The following is a 17,628-nucleotide window of genomic DNA, read 5'->3' as shown; positions in this document are numbered from 1 at the left end:
TACAAATTTTTCTTCTAGTACCATTGGCTACATATTTTGTACTAGTATGTCATGTAATACAATAGAGTGTTCAGTAGAAAACCTAGCTCTTTCTGATCATGAGGCCATCTTTTATACAGTGGCAAACTCCTCCTGGAATCATGCTCACGGAATCTGATCTCAGATTTTCATGCAACGTTGATGGAGCTCTTTAGTGATTCCTTTTCCATCATAAAAATTAAAAATAAAGCATCAAAATCCCCTCGCTACAGATCCTCACCAGAGGTCTTACAACTTTCTGCAAAAATTTACGATCTGTTCACTTTATAAGGAAGTATATTTTTTCAACAACATTTTTCCACTTACCGTTCTGTATATCGTCTACTGAGAAAGGTCTCAAAATAGGTATATTACTTCAGACGCATGAATGTTATAGAATCGTCAACGATATCCGGCAAAATAACCCCTACCTTCCAAATCCAGAAATCCCTCCTAATGACCTATATATACATTTCTTTGCTATATTGCCGAAAACCTTCAGCATCACTTAAGCTTATCAGTTGATCTAATAAGTCTTTTTTCTGACACCCTAGTTGAAAACTCACGTTTCTTTTTTCCTATTAACAAAAATGAGGTGAAAAAAAGCACTATATCCACTATAAAACACAAAAATTCCTGTACTTATCGTGTGGAATCTTCTTGAGTTTGTCAGACACTGTGCTAAATGTACTAGTTGAAGCAATTACCACTTCTGGAACAATGAAAAACTGAATTCCTATCCATAAGGCTGGAAGTCTTAATAATCCACAAATCTTAGACCCATTTCTTTGCCTTAAACCCTCTCCAAACTAATTGAGAAGCTGATGAAGACTCGCTTAAAAATTTTTTAACGGCAAATGGCGTCCTGAGTGGGGTTCAATTTGGGTTTCAGGGAAACTCAAACACAATTGATGTCATTTAGAACTTTCTCAGTGAGCTTTATTTCCAGATGAATGATGGTGGAGCTTCCGCAGCTATTTTGTGTAATCTCTCAAAAGCTTTTGTCTGCGTCAGCCATAATATCTTGCTTTGGAAGCTTTAGCATTATACTTCTAGCATAAGAGGAGTGGTGTTATCATGGTTCTATTCTTATCTTAAAGATCGTCGACAACAAGTGTTTGTAGACTCTAACTGCTCAAATTATGTTATGTGGTGTTCTTCAGGGGTACGTCCTTAGCCCTATTATATTCCGTCTTTATATCAAGAAACTGGCAAACATGGGCATATAAGAAAAATTTAGCCTTTTTACCGATGACACGACAATTCTCTAGTGGTAGTCCTTCTTACAACTTTGACTATAAAGCTTTTGCAGATTAAACAATTTTTCGACCTAAACCTTCCTTCTCTCAATGTCCAGAAATACTGGAAGATGTCACCCTTGCGAGTTTACACGTTGCCCTGCAGGAAGGTTTCTTAAGATGTTTATTGACGGCAGCGTAAAGTCTGATACTTACACTACAGAGCTTGCAAGGAGATACTAATCTCGTTGTTGTGCAGTTAGTAATAGAATCGTAATAGAATCCCGTCTTCGTCATGCTATCCCTTTTTTGGGGTAATACAAGTGGTTACTTGCTTCACTTACTTTTTGGGATGACAAAAACGCACTTTCAGATATATATGTAAGGCCAAGCCGCATGATTCTTGTAGGCATTTGGTTTATTATTTAACAGACCAATCAGAGCAACTGCCAATTAGTAGACGGTCCAAATTGATACCCGTGAATACAAATGTGAATCGTGAAAACGTCTATTGTGTTCCACGGGGCTTAGTTCTTGAACCAGTCCTATTCCTCATTTATATTAATGACATGGCCAATTTGGGAATCTTGAGGAAATTTATTCAGTTTGCGGATCATGCAACTATATTATGGCATGGCACAAATAATATAAATCTAAATCCCACAGTTAACAGAGATATTGTTGAAATCAAGAAACAGTGTGATTCTAGGAAAATGTATTTAAATTAAATATTTATTGATAATAAACTACAGTTTGAGTCATATCACAGACTTGTGTAGAAAAATATCAGTAAACTGTTATGTTCTTAAGGTGGAGGTTGATTTTGAAATGGCGAGAAATGTTTATTTTTATTTAATTGAATCTCATTACTTACTTAATAATTACTGTTTTTGGTCTTGCAGAAGAGAACGATCCGACATCTGTGTAATGTTTATACGAGAGAGTCGTGCAGATTGCTGCTCATAAAATCCTAAACTTTCCTTCCTTATGTATATTGGAATCCGTTTGCCTGGTTTATAAGATATTTAGAAATATGAACACAACAAAAAGGCATGAATATAACAGTCGACGAACTAATGATGTCTATGCCTATGCCTAGAAGTTCATTAATCAGAAGGACAATTATATTTAATGGTAAAAAAAATTTTGTAATCATCTTGCAGCGCAGATTTATAGGCTATAGATACTTGAAAACTTTTTAGAAAATATGTTAAAGAGCTTTTAGTTCCGAAAGGCTATTACGTTTAATAACTGAATTTTTCTCAAGATTTTTGCCTTTTTTTATATCATGATATTTTACCTAATTTGTTTGTGCCATTCATTTCAGTTTTACAATGCATAGAATTGTACAATTTCGTGTATATGTATTTTCTCTTTGTACGGCTTTGTCAGCAAATTTATTTTAATGACAATAAAGCATATATTGATATATTGATTGATTAATATGCATAAAAAATCATCTTTAAGAGTTAAAGCCGTGACGCGTGCAAATAGAATAAGATGTTTAAGATGCTACCCATAAATTTACACGCAAAACTCGTATTCGAATTTCCAAATTCCAAAGTGGAAATTGTAAATGCACCCTTATATGCCATTGACAAGAATGACTTACGACTTTATTATTGGATGACGTTGAACGTCATCGGACATCCGTCAAATATGGAAAATTAGCCAAATCAACTATTTAGCAATTTAACTTTTACAAAATCTATCACAGCCAGTATATTTTCCCCTTATAATTATTTAAACTGTAAACAGAAAAATGGAGAGCCTATTCAGCTTATGGAAAGTTCGAGAAATCGCAGATAAAGTGTAAGCTACCTTCATTTTTATTGAAAACAGATGTTTGTTTAAACCTTTCCCTGGATTAATTTATCTTTTCTAGAACAAATGTTGTAATGAATTATACTGAAATTGAGGCCAAAGTAAGGGAAGCCACAAACGATGAAGCATGGGGCCCAACAGGAGCACTTATGCAGGAGTTAGCTCATGCAACATTTACTTATGAACATTTCCCAGAAGTTATGTCTATGCTTTGGAAGCGAATGCTACAAGATAGTAAACAGCATTGGAGACGAACCTATAAGGTATTTTCATACAATGGCCTATCCTAAGTGTCCTTAACACTAAACACACCTAGGGATACCACCTTTGAGGAATAAAGAAAGGCGGGTTTATTTAACTTTTAAATTCACTAATGATAAATATAGTAAATAATGTGTTTCCTATCATCAGGTTGAAAATTTGTTAAAATAAAAAGTTGATAGAATGTATATATATGTTACAGCAGTCACATTTTAAAACCATAAACAATTTTTTATATTTGGCCTTGAAGGTTAATTGATATAAAATAAACTCAACATAATAAATAAAATAAAAATTTCAAAATTTGGTGCCAATGCCAATTGCTGCTCAGAATATACACCTATGAAAAAAAATTTCACAATTACAACCTGAATAAATACTTTTTTAGATAAATGTTTAGCAACTTTTCTGAAAATCTCATCTAAAAGTATGTGCAAAGGTTAAAAATGTGTGTAATTTTGCTAGAAACAATATTCTGATGGTGGAGTAGCAAATTTTCAAGTGGAAAAAAAGCAAAAATAAATTTTTATATTTATATATTTTATTTGTACCTGGAATTATAAAAAACCGCACCCAACTTTTCTGAAAATTGGCTTTTTAAGAATATGTTACTGTAATGTCATTTTCAAATTTAAAGTCTTATTGTCCAACACAGGAAACAGATCTTAATAATAACACAATAATTATTGAAGTTTTGACAGATAACACAATGTAACAAATAATAAGATCAAAGTCATTAACTGGTACAATATAAAACTAATAGTAGGTAGTACATTAAATGCTTAAATAACTAACAATCTAATTCTATCTGAAAGAACAGCTTTTAAATTATTTAATGTCACACCAAATCATAAATATGTGTGATAATGAGTACATTGTTTTACAGTAATACCTATAAATTCTTAAAAATTCTTTTTCTGATGCTTTTATAGTTGGGTTAAGTTGAATGAATAATTTCAGGTACAATTAAAATATATAAATGTCAAAATAAATTTTTTACATGTTTTTTTTTTAATTTCCATATTTTCAAGTTTTAAATTTGCTCTTCTGCCATTGGTTCACAGTAAAATAACACACATTTTAATCTTTGCCCATAATTTTAACTGTGATTTTCAGAAAAGTTGCTAAACTAGCCCTTGGCCCTTTTTTGAGTTACAGTTTTACTTTAATTTAATTCTTTGAAACACTAACCATTAATTTGGGATACATTGTATATTCATGATAGATCTTTTTAATGAAAAAGGGCAAAAAATCTATTTATGTACATATGATTTTATAATATTTATCCAATCCATATTATCAATATTTATCTTATGAAATGTTCTTTAACTTTGCTAACACTAATAAAATTAGCAATATTGAATTTTGTATAATCCACCATTGTACTATTATTACTTAGATATGGCTTGGTAACAATGGATTTTAATTGAATCACAAAAGCTTTTTTTTTATTATCTTTCAAAAATGTTCTTTTCTCAAAATTGCACCAATGTTTTTCATCTAATTCCTAGAATTTTTTTTTTATCTGTCACCACTGTTTTCAGCACTCAACATTTTGTAATTTAAATATTGCCTTTTTAGGCCTTATTGGTGCTGAACTATCTCATAAAAAATGGTTCTGAGAGGGTGGTCACATCATCAAGAGAACATATCTATGATCTAAGATCTCTGGAAAATTATACATTCATAGATGATAATGGGAAGGACCAGGGGGTTAATATTAGGCATAAAGTGAAGGAATTGATAGACTTTATACAAGATGATGATCGACTGAGAGAGGAGAGAAAAAAGGCTAAAAAGAATAAAGATAAATATATTGGGATGAGCTCTGATATGGTTGGTATGAAGTTTGGTATGTAGCACCAGCATTGCAGTTAGCATTTAATAATGATTGGTTTTTCTTAGGAGGAGGATCTGACAGGTGGGATGAACGACCACACCAAAGGAGTGAATTTGCTGATAATAATTGGGATGACAATAACTCTAATAATAGGTACCGCGACACCTCGTATGAAGAAGATATTGAAAGGGACAATGTGGACAGTGATGATGACAGTTCCCCCAGAGGTAGGTTCTAAATAAATCCCTAATAGTTCATCATTAGTAAGTATTTTATGTTTAGCTAAATATAAAGATGATAGGGGACCAAGTAGTCTGCCAGTATCAGCTCCCACGTTTGCAGAAAAGAAGGTGAATTTGAGCTTAAACTCCAATATAACAGCTTCCCCAAAGAAACCTCAAAAACCTATTAAAAAGGTATATATTTTTATTTCACGAGAAACTTGTCACATCAAAAATTAAATTATTTTGAAGGTTGATTTAGGAGCAGCAGCAAACTTTGGCCGGGACACTACACAGAGTCCATTGCCGCGGCCCCCTAGTGGTGGAGGCACCGCAGATTTGTTTGATGATTTTGATCCACGTGCGGCAGAGCATACAGCTGCTGCTAGTCATATTGAGTTTGGAAGCTTTGAAACCGCGTTTGGAGAAGGTGCTTCTGCGCACCAGTCAGCTCCCGTTGTGCCAATCAGCAGCAAAAGCGAAGATGATTTTGCCGATTTTAGTTCGGCCTTTTCAAACTCAAGCAGGTAAGAGAAGATCTAGCAGACTGTAATATCTTACTTCTATTTTAAACTACCGATGTACTTAAACCGATTTAATTCCAGTACGGCTCCTTCCAGTTTGCTCACCTCCCCCACAACTCCGAGTGTTTTACCGAACATTTTACCTCCGATGGGCGTTTCCAATCAAAACTTGCTTGGCAGCTCCTCTGCTCAAATTCCTAACTTAGCTGGACCAGGTTCGAATAATTTATTAGGAGGTTTTGGACAACCAATGGCTTTTCAAGGTCAACAGCCTCCCCTTCTTAGTCAAAACGCACCTAAGAATTCCGGAGCGGATTTGCTTGGAGATTTGACTGATTTTGGTAGCCTGAGTTTGGGAAATAAAATAAACTCGTCAAATGGCCTGAATAATAATAATAGTGACGGATTACTAGGAGGGCCTGGACTAATGGATAATTTTGATGGTAAGGATTTTATTTTTACTAACACAGGGTTTGGGTACATTATATTTAATTTAGACTTCATATTCAGCTTCATGTAGTCTAAATTAGGGGTTGTGACACAACTGTTTTGATGTAATTGTATATTTGTGATGTAAAACAAAGTTTATTTGGTAAATGATTGCGTCGCTTTTCATATTCGCGTAGGTTTTTAAAAACTATAATTGTGCATTTTGGTTTCATTAATTGTTGAGTAATATGGTCCAAGTAATTTTGTTCTGGCAGATGACATTTTTATATATCCGTTCTTTATTGAATATCCTTGAAGAATGCAAAAAATTACATACAAATTTGAGATGACAGTCTATTATTTAACACATTACTTCTTAACATATTGAAATCACTTAACTCTCCCTTAGCCTCAATTTGGGAAAACTGAACAGAGATTTCCCGTTGCAGATGGAAAATCGCATGTTGGAAGCCCCTACAAGAATAAAACTCGCAAAAAGTCCAAACTAGAAAAGGACCTAGCAGAAGTAACAATGGCTACAGTAGACCACCTCCGGAATATACCGAAGATATCTTGCCAAGCAGACATAGATCGTGTGCTTTTGCATTTAAAAAATTTACTAACTCACTTACCATCCGGGATAAACTATCAGCGACTACAAGGACTCGACGATATATTTTACCAACATTATACGGATAATTATTTTGCCGAACTTGTAGAGGAACTGATAAAGTTTTTCGATCATAATTTTCCGTTTCAAAACGGGAAAATGTATGAAGAGGTTGCAAAGATATTTAGCATTGAGGAATGTAGTTTCTTCGAAACGAGTTTGGGCATACTTATTTCCTATGTTAAGGATCATAAAAAGCAACAGAGTGTTGTAGGCTGTTTGGAGGTCCTGTTTGCAAATGAAGGTCTGTTTGCTACTATTGTTAGTCATGTTTATTTAACGGATGATACAGATACTTGGAACAATACCGTCAGAAATCTGACTTCATTGCCTGGCAGAATTTCTAATGCATTAGAACGGGACTATCCAAAATTTTTTACTAATGCACAATTTTCAAATCTGTTGCTATACAATGTGTTTAAAACTATTGAATTTCTTGCCACAGTGGCCTACAAGGATGGAAGTAAAATATACTTTGACAAACTAGCTAAGCTCATAAGCAAGATTTTCATTAATTTTAATGATAAAAATAACTGTGATGTTGTGGAGCATTTTGTTAATATTGTAGCTTTACTTACAAATAAGCTCTCAGACAAAATAAACATATACAGGGATATCTTCTACAAATTATTTGATTGTGTTGATCGATATGCAACAGAAATTTTGGCTAAAGAATTTCTTACCAAAGTAGACCCAAAGAAGTACTTAATAACAAATATTTTTGGTCCCAAAATTATTAAAAACACGCACTGGAAGTACATGCTTTGTACAAAAGTACCACTGCTAACTTTTATTGAAAGAAATCATGAAAACTTAGTGGTTAATTTAGTTGTTTACCTTGGTAAGACATCACATACAGATTTGGTAACTCTTCTTTTAAATTTAGTATCTATCTGGTCAGATAGGTCATCTATTAAACATACCAGCGTGGAACAACATCTTTTAATATCAAAATTAATTGTGTGCATATTAAATTGCCTAAAAGAAATTGGCCTTTCTGATTATGAAAAGAAGCAACTCAAAAATAAAGCATTTCATGGATTACCAGCTCATTTGGAAAGTTGCGTGGATGTTATTAAATATTCTGGAATGAAAACTGGAGAAATTCTAGTAAATTTTGTGCATGAAGACGGTAAAGATGAATTGAAGTTTCAATATGAAAATTTAAAGCCTGAAGCTAAAAAAGCAGTTGAGCTTCTAGAATATTTTATTGAACTAGACTTTGCCGAATTGTATAAGGCTAAAAATGAATTTAATGATGACATCAGTGAGATGTTATCTAAGCTACATACCTCTTCAGATGTTAAACACTATACACCTCCAGAACGCATATTTAGAATTAAGAAGGACCTGTCAAATGAAGTAGTTATGACGCAATTAAATACGAAACCAAAAGATTATGGTATTACAATTATTGATAATAATATGATAATTGATTCAGATGATGAGTTTGAACCCTATGAATTTACAGATACCAAAGTATGTGATCGTAAACCTCCCGCTTATTTAAGAGATCTCAGAGATGCTTTGATAGAAGCTGATGACGCGGAATTATTTGCTTTAACCTTGGAAAATTGTGAAAAACTTATTATAGAGCAACTGCCCGATGATGATGAAAGTATTGGACTTGAACTGTTACAAATTCTTATCTGTTTAGATATGAAATTCTATATGGAGAAGTTTGAGGAGCTGGTATTTAAAAGCTGTGTAGCAATAACTTGTGTGTATCCAGCTGCTTGTACTGAATATTTGTGTCAACAAATACACGCTGGTGTAGGAAAATACTCTATGGTCCATCGAATATTTATGTTGGATGTATTAAGACAGGCCGCTAAAACTTTATCAAGTCTTATTAAAAGTTCAACAGAGCCACCAAAGAAAAAAGCTAAATTAGAAGTGACATCGTCCTCAGAAATAATCAAAAAGAGGCTCGAAAGTAAGACGCGATACTTTCACAAGAATAAAGTCATAAAATACGAGCAAAGAAATAAGTTTGCTGATGTAGCAGGGCACTTCTTTTTTCCTTTACTTTACGGATACAATCAGAACAAACTGCTCTCTCAGCAAATAACCAAAGATGACGATTATTTGTTTTTAATACATTTTATAGAAACTTTAGCAATTTTAATGGTTTGTGCCCAAAACTGCCCTATTGCAAGCCGAATGACCAGAGAAGCGTTACATTTTTCATGGTTTCTACGTTTCCATAAAGATGTCAAAGTTCGAATGGCGGTATTAAATCTCATCGGAGCTACAATTTTAGTTATTCCTCATGCGATTTTAGTGCAAGATTTTATAAACGAACTGTTTGAAATCCGATTATGGTTAGCAGATTTATTAAATCCCAGTGCCACACGAGGCGAACCTAATACAGAATGTAGACATTTAGCAACTTGTACTATGATTCTTATTGAGAATGTTCTCAAAGCGGATGAGGAAGACGAATCATAATATTATAGTTAAAAAACATGATGCTGCTTTGAATGAGTTGAACTATCCTTAAGGCTAAATTTAAAGTCATATCCTTCAAACCCAGAACACAATTGCTCCTGGAATTATATACAGGGTGTTTGGTTCACCGAAGTATATAAGAAAGGGGGTAATAAGTGAAATCATTTTGAACATATTTAACTCTATATAGTATTATATCAAGTGTTACGGTTTTCCAGATATAGTCGTTTTTCCGAATTGTACCAAATTTGGTGAAGGATCGATAAAAGTTATAATTAAATTTTTGTTAATTATTTTTTTATTATAAACCTGAATGTGTATTTCAAAGACAAAAAACACGTACTGGGATCTACGTTTGATAAAAAGAAACTGGAATAATAAAATCTAGAAAATGAGTTTCAGAAATATCTAACTTGGAGTTTATAGGCGAATAATTTATAGTGTGTAAATAAGATATTCAAGTTCAAATATTTTCAAAAACTTCCTTTATCTTTATTCTTTTTATTGTTATATCACATTCTAATAGAAAATGCTGCTTCTTTTTTATTGACAGCAGCTTAGTGATGTGTTTCAGTTTTTAAAATTTAATTTTCTTTGTTGTTGCTGTTAGATCCTTAGTAGCCTTGCGTTGCTCCGTGACGGACAAACTCATCTTTTACGATTTTTACCTATAAGTAAATGAAACAAATTAGTAAGTACTACATTTGTAAACATGATTTTAATAAGCATAATATTATAATTTTTTTTGTGAAAAAAATAAAGGAAAAAGCACTTGTAGTAAGAAATTAGTGTTTAAAGAACTAACCGAAGATTACTTAGCACTGAGTAGGTCTAAACAACTAAAAAAATACGCAGGAAAATACGGAATGTGAAAGTAGGTTAATAAAAAAACGCGAATGTTCTCTTAACAAAAAATATGTATTTACAAGAATTAATTACTCTCATAGTCGAAATGACAACCACCGTTTCTAATACAATGTCGACATCTTCGTCGCATCTCTGTAGTGAATACGCCTAGCCTCAGTTCCGTCTTCATTATTTCTGCTGTTGCGTTATTTTTTTGGATTAGATGTTCTCGATTTAGGATTTTTTTATTGTACACCAGTTCTTTCATTCTTCCCCAAATATGGTAGTCAAGGTGAGTGAAATCGGGAGATCTAGCTGGCCACAATATCGGATAAATTCTAGATAATTTTCACCATTTAAATTGTCTGGCAAAAAATACGGACCGATTAAAACTCGTCCTATTACACTTGCCCACACATTAAATTTTCGTTGAAGTGAAATTTGTTTCTTCATATGAGGATTTTGATTTGTCCAATAATGTAGGGTGTGAAAATTAGTAATCCTTTCGCGAGAAAAATTGGATTCATCCGTCCACAAAATTCTCTTATATCAGAATATGTTATTTACACACTTCGAGTTATTTGCGACATATAAACTCAAAATTACTTTGGAAATTCGTTTTGTACATTCAACTAAGTCACATTTTTTTTATCATGTGTACCAATACAGTACGCGTTTTATATCATTGAAAAACACATTCAAATTTACAATAAAAAAATAATTAATCAGATAAAATAATAAACAAAAGTTATTATAATTTTTATGGATCCATCACCAAATTCGATACACTCCGGAAAAACCATGATATCTCGAAATCCGTAACACTTGGTATAACACTATATAGGGTTAAATATATACGTCGGCGAACCAAACACCCTGTATATATCTCGTCCTAGAGCATTGGAATAAAAAACGGAAAAATTGCTATAAATATTTTGAGAAACTATGAAGAACACAACATGATGGATTCTTGTAGAGATTTTCATTTTATTTATATAAATATGTTTTAAGGCATACTTGATTTATCATCATGTAAATAAAACATTAGTGTTGGACATTCTTAGCTAAGATGGAAAGTTGTAAATGTTAGAGTAGAGTACAAATTATAATTAGTTAAACACCAGCTGACTAAAGTTATTTTAATATTTAGTTAAGTCTTAAGTTACTTTAATTGCCATATATTTATGATTTTTTATTTTTATTATATTTTGCCTATTGTATAAATCTTGCTTTTTAGAAGTATCAAAGTGATTGCTTTATAATATCATAACTTCGTAATGGATGAATTTATTTTACAGAGTAATTAAATTTGTTTTGAGATCTAATACTGGGTTTTATTTACTCAAATATTAGACGTTTTCAGTGAAATATACTTTTTAGCAACAGGAACGTGTCTTCTTTTCAAATTAAATTTTGATTTGCAGATTATGTTTAGACATTTCGGAAAGTTCTCTTGGAAATTTAGAAATAATCGTAATTTATATCCCAATTTTTTACCCCATAAATCTTTTTTGGCAATCAAATTCGACATATATCATTTTCTACGACTCTTAATAATTTGAAGTAAAAAAAGAGAGGAAAATCATTGCAATGAAAGAATGTAACTAAACTCAAAGGGAAACCTATAGTAGAGTGTGTTAACCTATAGTAAACGCTCCGGTTATTTTTTTATTTATCCATACGTTAAAACCATATTTTCTAATAAATATTTTTTTAGGTGGTTTGCTCACCCCTTCGCCGGCAATGCCGCTACAGCCAACTACGAGCGCCAATCCAGCCACAACTTATGCTCCAACGACAAAAAGCCAACAACCCTTAGGATCCACTTGGGCAAATTCGGGAAGTGTAAATATCGATCTGGATAATTTACTGTCATCAAAACCAAAAATCGCTCCGTCTCCTAGTATGAATCAATTGGCGAGTAACCCCGCTTCGCCCGTAAACCAACCAAAAGCCAAAGGTACGGGAAATCCAGCTTTTGCAGCTAATTTTGCATTCGGCAGCCCGCAACCGACTACCGGGTTCCCGCAACAGGGAAACCAACAATTTTTCGGTGGGTTCAAGTGATATAAATTAAATATGTGTCAAAATTAACGTGTGTAAAAAAGTGAAAATTACTTTTGAGTATTAGCCAAATAGACTGCGTTTTTAAATTCCAATTATTATTATTATATCATAAATAAAAGTATATTTTCAGTAAAGATTACTTAAACACTATCGCTCAATTCCAAGCGGAAGATTTTTAAGCTAAATTTCTAAAGAGACATAATATTTTGGGGTAAAATCCGATACTTATAAGAGCAGCACTTTTGCTTTTATTCATCTCATATTTTTGTACTGAACTTTTAATCATTGTGCGCATATAATATTTTTACAGACTTCAAATTTAGGAATTGGGCTGGTACAGTGTAAGTATGCAACATTAAGCCAAACGGACATTTTCTCATTCCATTATATATTTCTTTATTGTTGGATGTAGATACAGATTGTTCACCTATATTTCCTACTAACAAACTTTTTAAAATTATTAGACATACTTTTGTCACACATAAAAAATGTATTTGTTTGACACTCCCTGAAAGCTAAATTGCTTTAGCATCAAAAGAAGTTTTACTTAAAATAAATCTTAAATTTATACGTGAACACCCTGTGAAATACATAAATTTGACTAAAGGATGTTTAGAAATAAAAATCGTGTAACCTGTAGAAAGATTTGTTATGGTAACTTGTGTAGGTAGTGGTCAAACATAGTCAAGAGGATTTCGACGTTTTAAATAAGTAAGTAAAACCCGCCAGGATAATCATTCACTCTTTTTGTGAGAAAAAAATTATGAAACGAATGTAATTGCCGATATAGTAATAACTTCGTCGAATCTATAGTAAAATCGTGTAGCTTTTTATACCTGTAGAGTGTGAATTTATGGCAACTCGTATTAAATCTTGTTGTTGTGAAGTATTTACCTATAAATTAATATTAAAGTCATAGCAATCATCAAGCTCAACAAATAATATGACGATAATTGTATGCATTTTGAGTTGTAATCATATATAATGTAAATCTCATAAAGGCAAAGGTTATCATGTGGTGTCCATATCCTGATTTTCTCAGTTGAAGTCACTCTCAAATGATAAAAGAATTGCTACATTTATATATGTTAAGAGGAGGCCATTAAGTGAAAAAACTCTCAAAATAAAAATATTTAAAACTATCCGTAGATAGATAAAGGACTTACTTAACAAACCATTTTATTTTAAACATTTCTATTAGAAACTAATGGCACCCTATTAACCATAATTTTTTCTAAGAAAAATATCAAGTCTTCTGAAATGAGCTCAATGATATTAACTTCGTTGTCAAAAATATGAAACATTGTCGTCATTTTAGTTTTTCATGATAAATCATCTGTAACACATATCACAAGATAGGCAAATCAAATTTACAGAAATGAAACATGTCGCTTCCAAAGGTATGATTTTGTATTTATATGGTTTCTAGGATGAGTCCGGGATATGCTATGATTTGGGGTTTAAATGTTAATATGTATGACATCTGAATTTTGATGATGCAAGGTGTACTATATCTTTATTTAATTTTGCATGTAAAATGCATTATTTAGGTTTTTAATTTTCTTGAATGTAGAAAGGATATTGGTAACTTAAATTCAGTTATATTTTTTTTATATAAAATATATTCTGTATTATAAAAAAGCGTTTTTAAGGTATGTTTATATTAAATTGACTTTTTGTATGATACAAAAACGCCTGTATTGCGACTTGTAGAGTGAGAGAATATTTCTAAGACAACCTTAAAGGCTTTATTTTAATATATGCACATGTTCGTATACAAGGTATTTTTGAGTATGATAATTAAATGCTCATTTGATTTAAAATATACATTTATATTGGGTGCTGGGTATACAGTTAGTCTTAGTTATTTATGAAATTTTATTCAACAATATTTTTTGTACTTAATTAGTACAAGTCCAGATTTAGAGCAATATTTCAGATATAAGTCAACAATTGTAATTTTTGTTAAGTTTTTATTTTTATTATAAATTTAAACGAAAATTAAGTGGTAGGTATGTTGATATTCCTATTAAAAAAGCGCTTCACCTAGCATTTAATTTTTATATTGTGTATATATTCTTTTATTTAATGTCGTTAACTAACCATTTATCACAGAACTTTTAATATATCCACATCACTATCATTAAATTTGAAATGCAAACAGTAACCAATGTGCCTTTAAACAATAAAATAAATTTAAATTAGATAACGTCAAAAAATTGGTTGCCTAAAACATACCCTTTCCTTAACCTGTCTAATTAATAGTTGTTCTTTAAAACAGACTAGATTTAAAAAAAATATATATATATACTCAATTGTTTGACGTTAACTGTGTATACATTAGGTTAGTTATCCTTGACGCTTGGAAGACATTCCTAAGCTGAGTTGTTGTATAGTTGTCTTAGTTAATAAAGTTGTGAGTATTATAGTTCACTGGTTTAACTTTACCCTAATGAAATAACTTGTGCTTATTGGGTGTGTAACAATCAATTGAATACATCTTATCAAGTCAAAAAATTAATTTAATTTAAATTTCAACACAAAAAGTATGAATAAATATAAAAATATCATATAAAGTACATCAGATGAAAAGTTGTTAATCATTCCAAACACAAATATAATTAAAATCTATAATCTTTTAGATTCACCCATTACATGCATGTCAATCATGTGCCCTCTGTTTCTAGAGCATTACACTAAAATAGGCAATCATTTGAAATTCAGGTTTCACTAAGAATTTCTGTTGTTTGTACTGGGATTGTGGTAATACACTTCAGCCTATTTCTCCCTAATCTAGGGTGTTAGTTGCCTTAACTACCAAACCAATTTATGGAGAACTCTCCTGATTTATATATATAAGAGGAGATTTTCTCTCTCTAGATTTTAAATCTTTTATAATTTGTTTAAGGGCTTCATTACGTTTTTTAAATCTTCTCACATCTTGGTACAAAAGTTTTATCTTCTTGGTCTTCTCTATGTTTTTGGCCTTTTCCTTAAAGAGCTTTTTCTCTAACTGTCTTATTCTAGGTGTGTCTACTGGCATTCGTTCCAAGACAAATGTTGAAGCTTCATCACCTTTAATAGATTCATCTATATATTCAATATCAGTATATTCTGAATCTATATATTCTGCATCTAAATATTCTACATGTGTATATTCTTCTTCTTCAAAGGTTGCTTCTTCTTCATCAGAGTCATGTGTAGATTCATTTGTTGGATGTAATCTGTCAATTGCCTAAAAAAATGTGTAATAAATAAGTTGTTACTTAGTAATCATTAGGGATTTACCTGGCTTTGCAAATATTTTGGAAGCTCTTCAAAGATTGTTGGTACAGCTTCATCAACAAGGCAGGTTCTATCGCCAATTCTGTAAAATAAATGAGGCTCAAAATGTTTTGAACAAACTCGACAATGTTTGTTAGGAGTCCAACCATCTCTATGCATATTTGTAATCCACAGATCGCACATCTTTGAATTTTTTGAAGGAAATCTAAAACAGGTAAAAATAGTAATAAGACCTTTAAAGATTTGCTTAAGCAAGCAAGTGATTTAAGTGAGGTCGTTTGCAATCAGTCTGTAGCCAAATTTAATAAAGTTCAAGTTAATATTGAGAGCATGTTACAGGGCTTTTTAGAACTATTGAATGAAGATATAATTCAAGAAAATGAGGAATTCTTAATAGGAATTCATTCTTCTTAGGAAAAGGTCTTAACAATAAGTTTGAATGGTGAAACTATTGAAGAAATTATATACTTAAGAGTCTATTTAAATATACAACATAGTAATATAATAAGTCATATTTAAAAGAGCCAAAAGTTATTCCTATAAGATCAAAGGAAAATTGTTGAATGTTTTGCTAATAAACATAAAATCATCCTCAAATATTTAGGGTATTTACTTGTTTAGTAGATAACTAATTTTTAGGACAATAATTACACAAGTTTTGTGCAAATATTAAGAAAGAAAGAAAATGTGCTATATTACGTAAGAATAATCTTGTGTACAAGCATCCTACAAACTAAAAAAACAAAACAAAAATACAATTTCAAAAATTGACAAAACAATGAACAAAATTAAACAACAGAAGACAAAACTTTTTGAACATACTTGAATTAAAAATAACTAAATAAAACAATCAATTACTAAATAAAGGTAAACTTGTTGACAAAACTAGAGAAGAAAAAAGGAAAAAAAGAAAATTTTCCAACATGTCCAAGGTTAAAACCTATCATTAAAAAAGTCATCCAGGTTATAATATGCCTTAGCCAATAAAAGTGACTTTAATTCTCTTTTAAATTTCTGATTGTAAATTTTTTTACTTATGTAAATTAATGAGTTTTTGGTAAGGAAAGATGTAGGAATAGGTAGGGGAACATCAGTTACACGACAAGTCAAATGGCCAGTGTCAGAGGGTAGTTTGGGAATTTTGTGAATAAGAGCAGCTGTTTCTAAGATAAAGAGTGAAAAAAAAGTTAGGATTTTTTCAGAAATGAAGAGGGGTTTACAAGAATCTCTTAACTTAGCAGAACACAGGTATCTAACTGCTTTTTTTTGAATAACAAAGATAATGTTAAGTAGCCCCTTATTGGTTAAACCCCAAAAAGGCAAGCCATACTGAATATGAGATTCAATAAGTGAAAAGTACACTGAACGTGCAACCACCAAATGTTAAATAAACAACAAAAAATGTTAAATAATACTCAAATGTTAAATAAACAACATTTATTCGAATTCTTTCATATTGTTATGAAAAAAATTAGGTTATGATCTCAAAATTATTATGAATAAAAGTATGAACAGTTATATTAAGTTAAATAATAATTGTTCTTTTATGCAAAAGCAATATTTAGTTAAAATAATTCTCTTTTAATCTACCTTAACATTATGATTATTTAAAGTTGAATAAATTTAAAATTAAATAAATGAATAAGTTTACCTGTGAAAGGTTATACCAGGGACTTTTTTTACACTGTTACTATTACAACCAAAAGCCGAACAAATCACCATCCTGATGCAATATAAAACTCAATAAAATAAACGAATATTATTAGACAAAATTTTAAAAATACTGAAACTGGCCTCACAATTAATACTTAGCACCAGACCAAAATACGAATGGCGACAATACCGTGGTTGTGGCGCCCCCTTGTCTTCAATCGGATTCCGCTGATCCGAAGCGGAAAATATATTCCGCTTGTCCTGATATCGTTGTAGTATAAACATGGCTTTAGTCTCTATT

At 31.4% G+C, this 17,628-nt stretch overlaps 1 protein-coding gene across 2 annotated transcripts; it reads left to right on the top strand.

The window, feature by feature from the left end:
- The first annotated feature begins 2,885 nt into the window (after positions 1–2,885).
- Positions 2,886–14,817, top strand: LOC126748422 (clathrin interactor 1). Of its 2 annotated transcripts, none has more exons than XM_050457664.1 (8): positions 2,886–3,068; positions 3,142–3,343; positions 4,923–5,193; positions 5,247–5,408; positions 5,464–5,597; positions 5,655–5,929; positions 6,008–6,369; positions 6,805–11,647. In XM_050457664.1, the coding sequence occupies exons 1-8, from the start codon at positions 3,019–3,021 to the stop codon at positions 9,474–9,476; spliced, it is 4,128 nt and encodes a 1,375-aa protein (XP_050313621.1). In that variant the 5' UTR covers positions 2,886–3,018; the 3' UTR covers positions 9,477–11,647. The 2 variants fall into 2 exon arrangements, with proteins under 2 accessions (XP_050313621.1, XP_050313622.1); XM_050457665.1 differs by lacking the exon at positions 6,805–11,647 and adding an exon at positions 12,040–14,817 and having other exon boundaries at positions 2,896–3,068.
- The last annotated feature ends 2,811 nt before the right edge of the window (positions 14,818–17,628 follow it).

Source organism: Anthonomus grandis, chromosome 22 (genome assembly GCF_022605725.1).
Source record: "Anthonomus grandis grandis chromosome 22, icAntGran1.3, whole genome shotgun sequence".
NCBI lineage: Eukaryota > Metazoa > Arthropoda > Insecta > Coleoptera > Curculionidae > Anthonomus > Anthonomus grandis.
The sequence above is the reverse complement of the archived record's forward strand: the minus strand, read 5'-3'. Positions and strand labels throughout refer to the sequence as shown.

Coding starts and splice junctions, on each gene's coding strand:
- LOC126748422 (XM_050457664.1), top strand. CDS start 3,019: ATGGAGAGCCTATTCAGCTTATGGAAAGTTCGAGAAATCGCAGATAAA. Junction 3,344..4,922: donor ATTGGAGACGAACCTATAAG/GTATTTTCATAC, acceptor TTGCCTTTTTAG/GCCTTATTGGTGCTGAACTA. Junction 5,409..5,463: donor TGATGACAGTTCCCCCAGAG/GTAGGTTCTAAA, acceptor TTTTATGTTTAG/CTAAATATAAAGATGATAGG.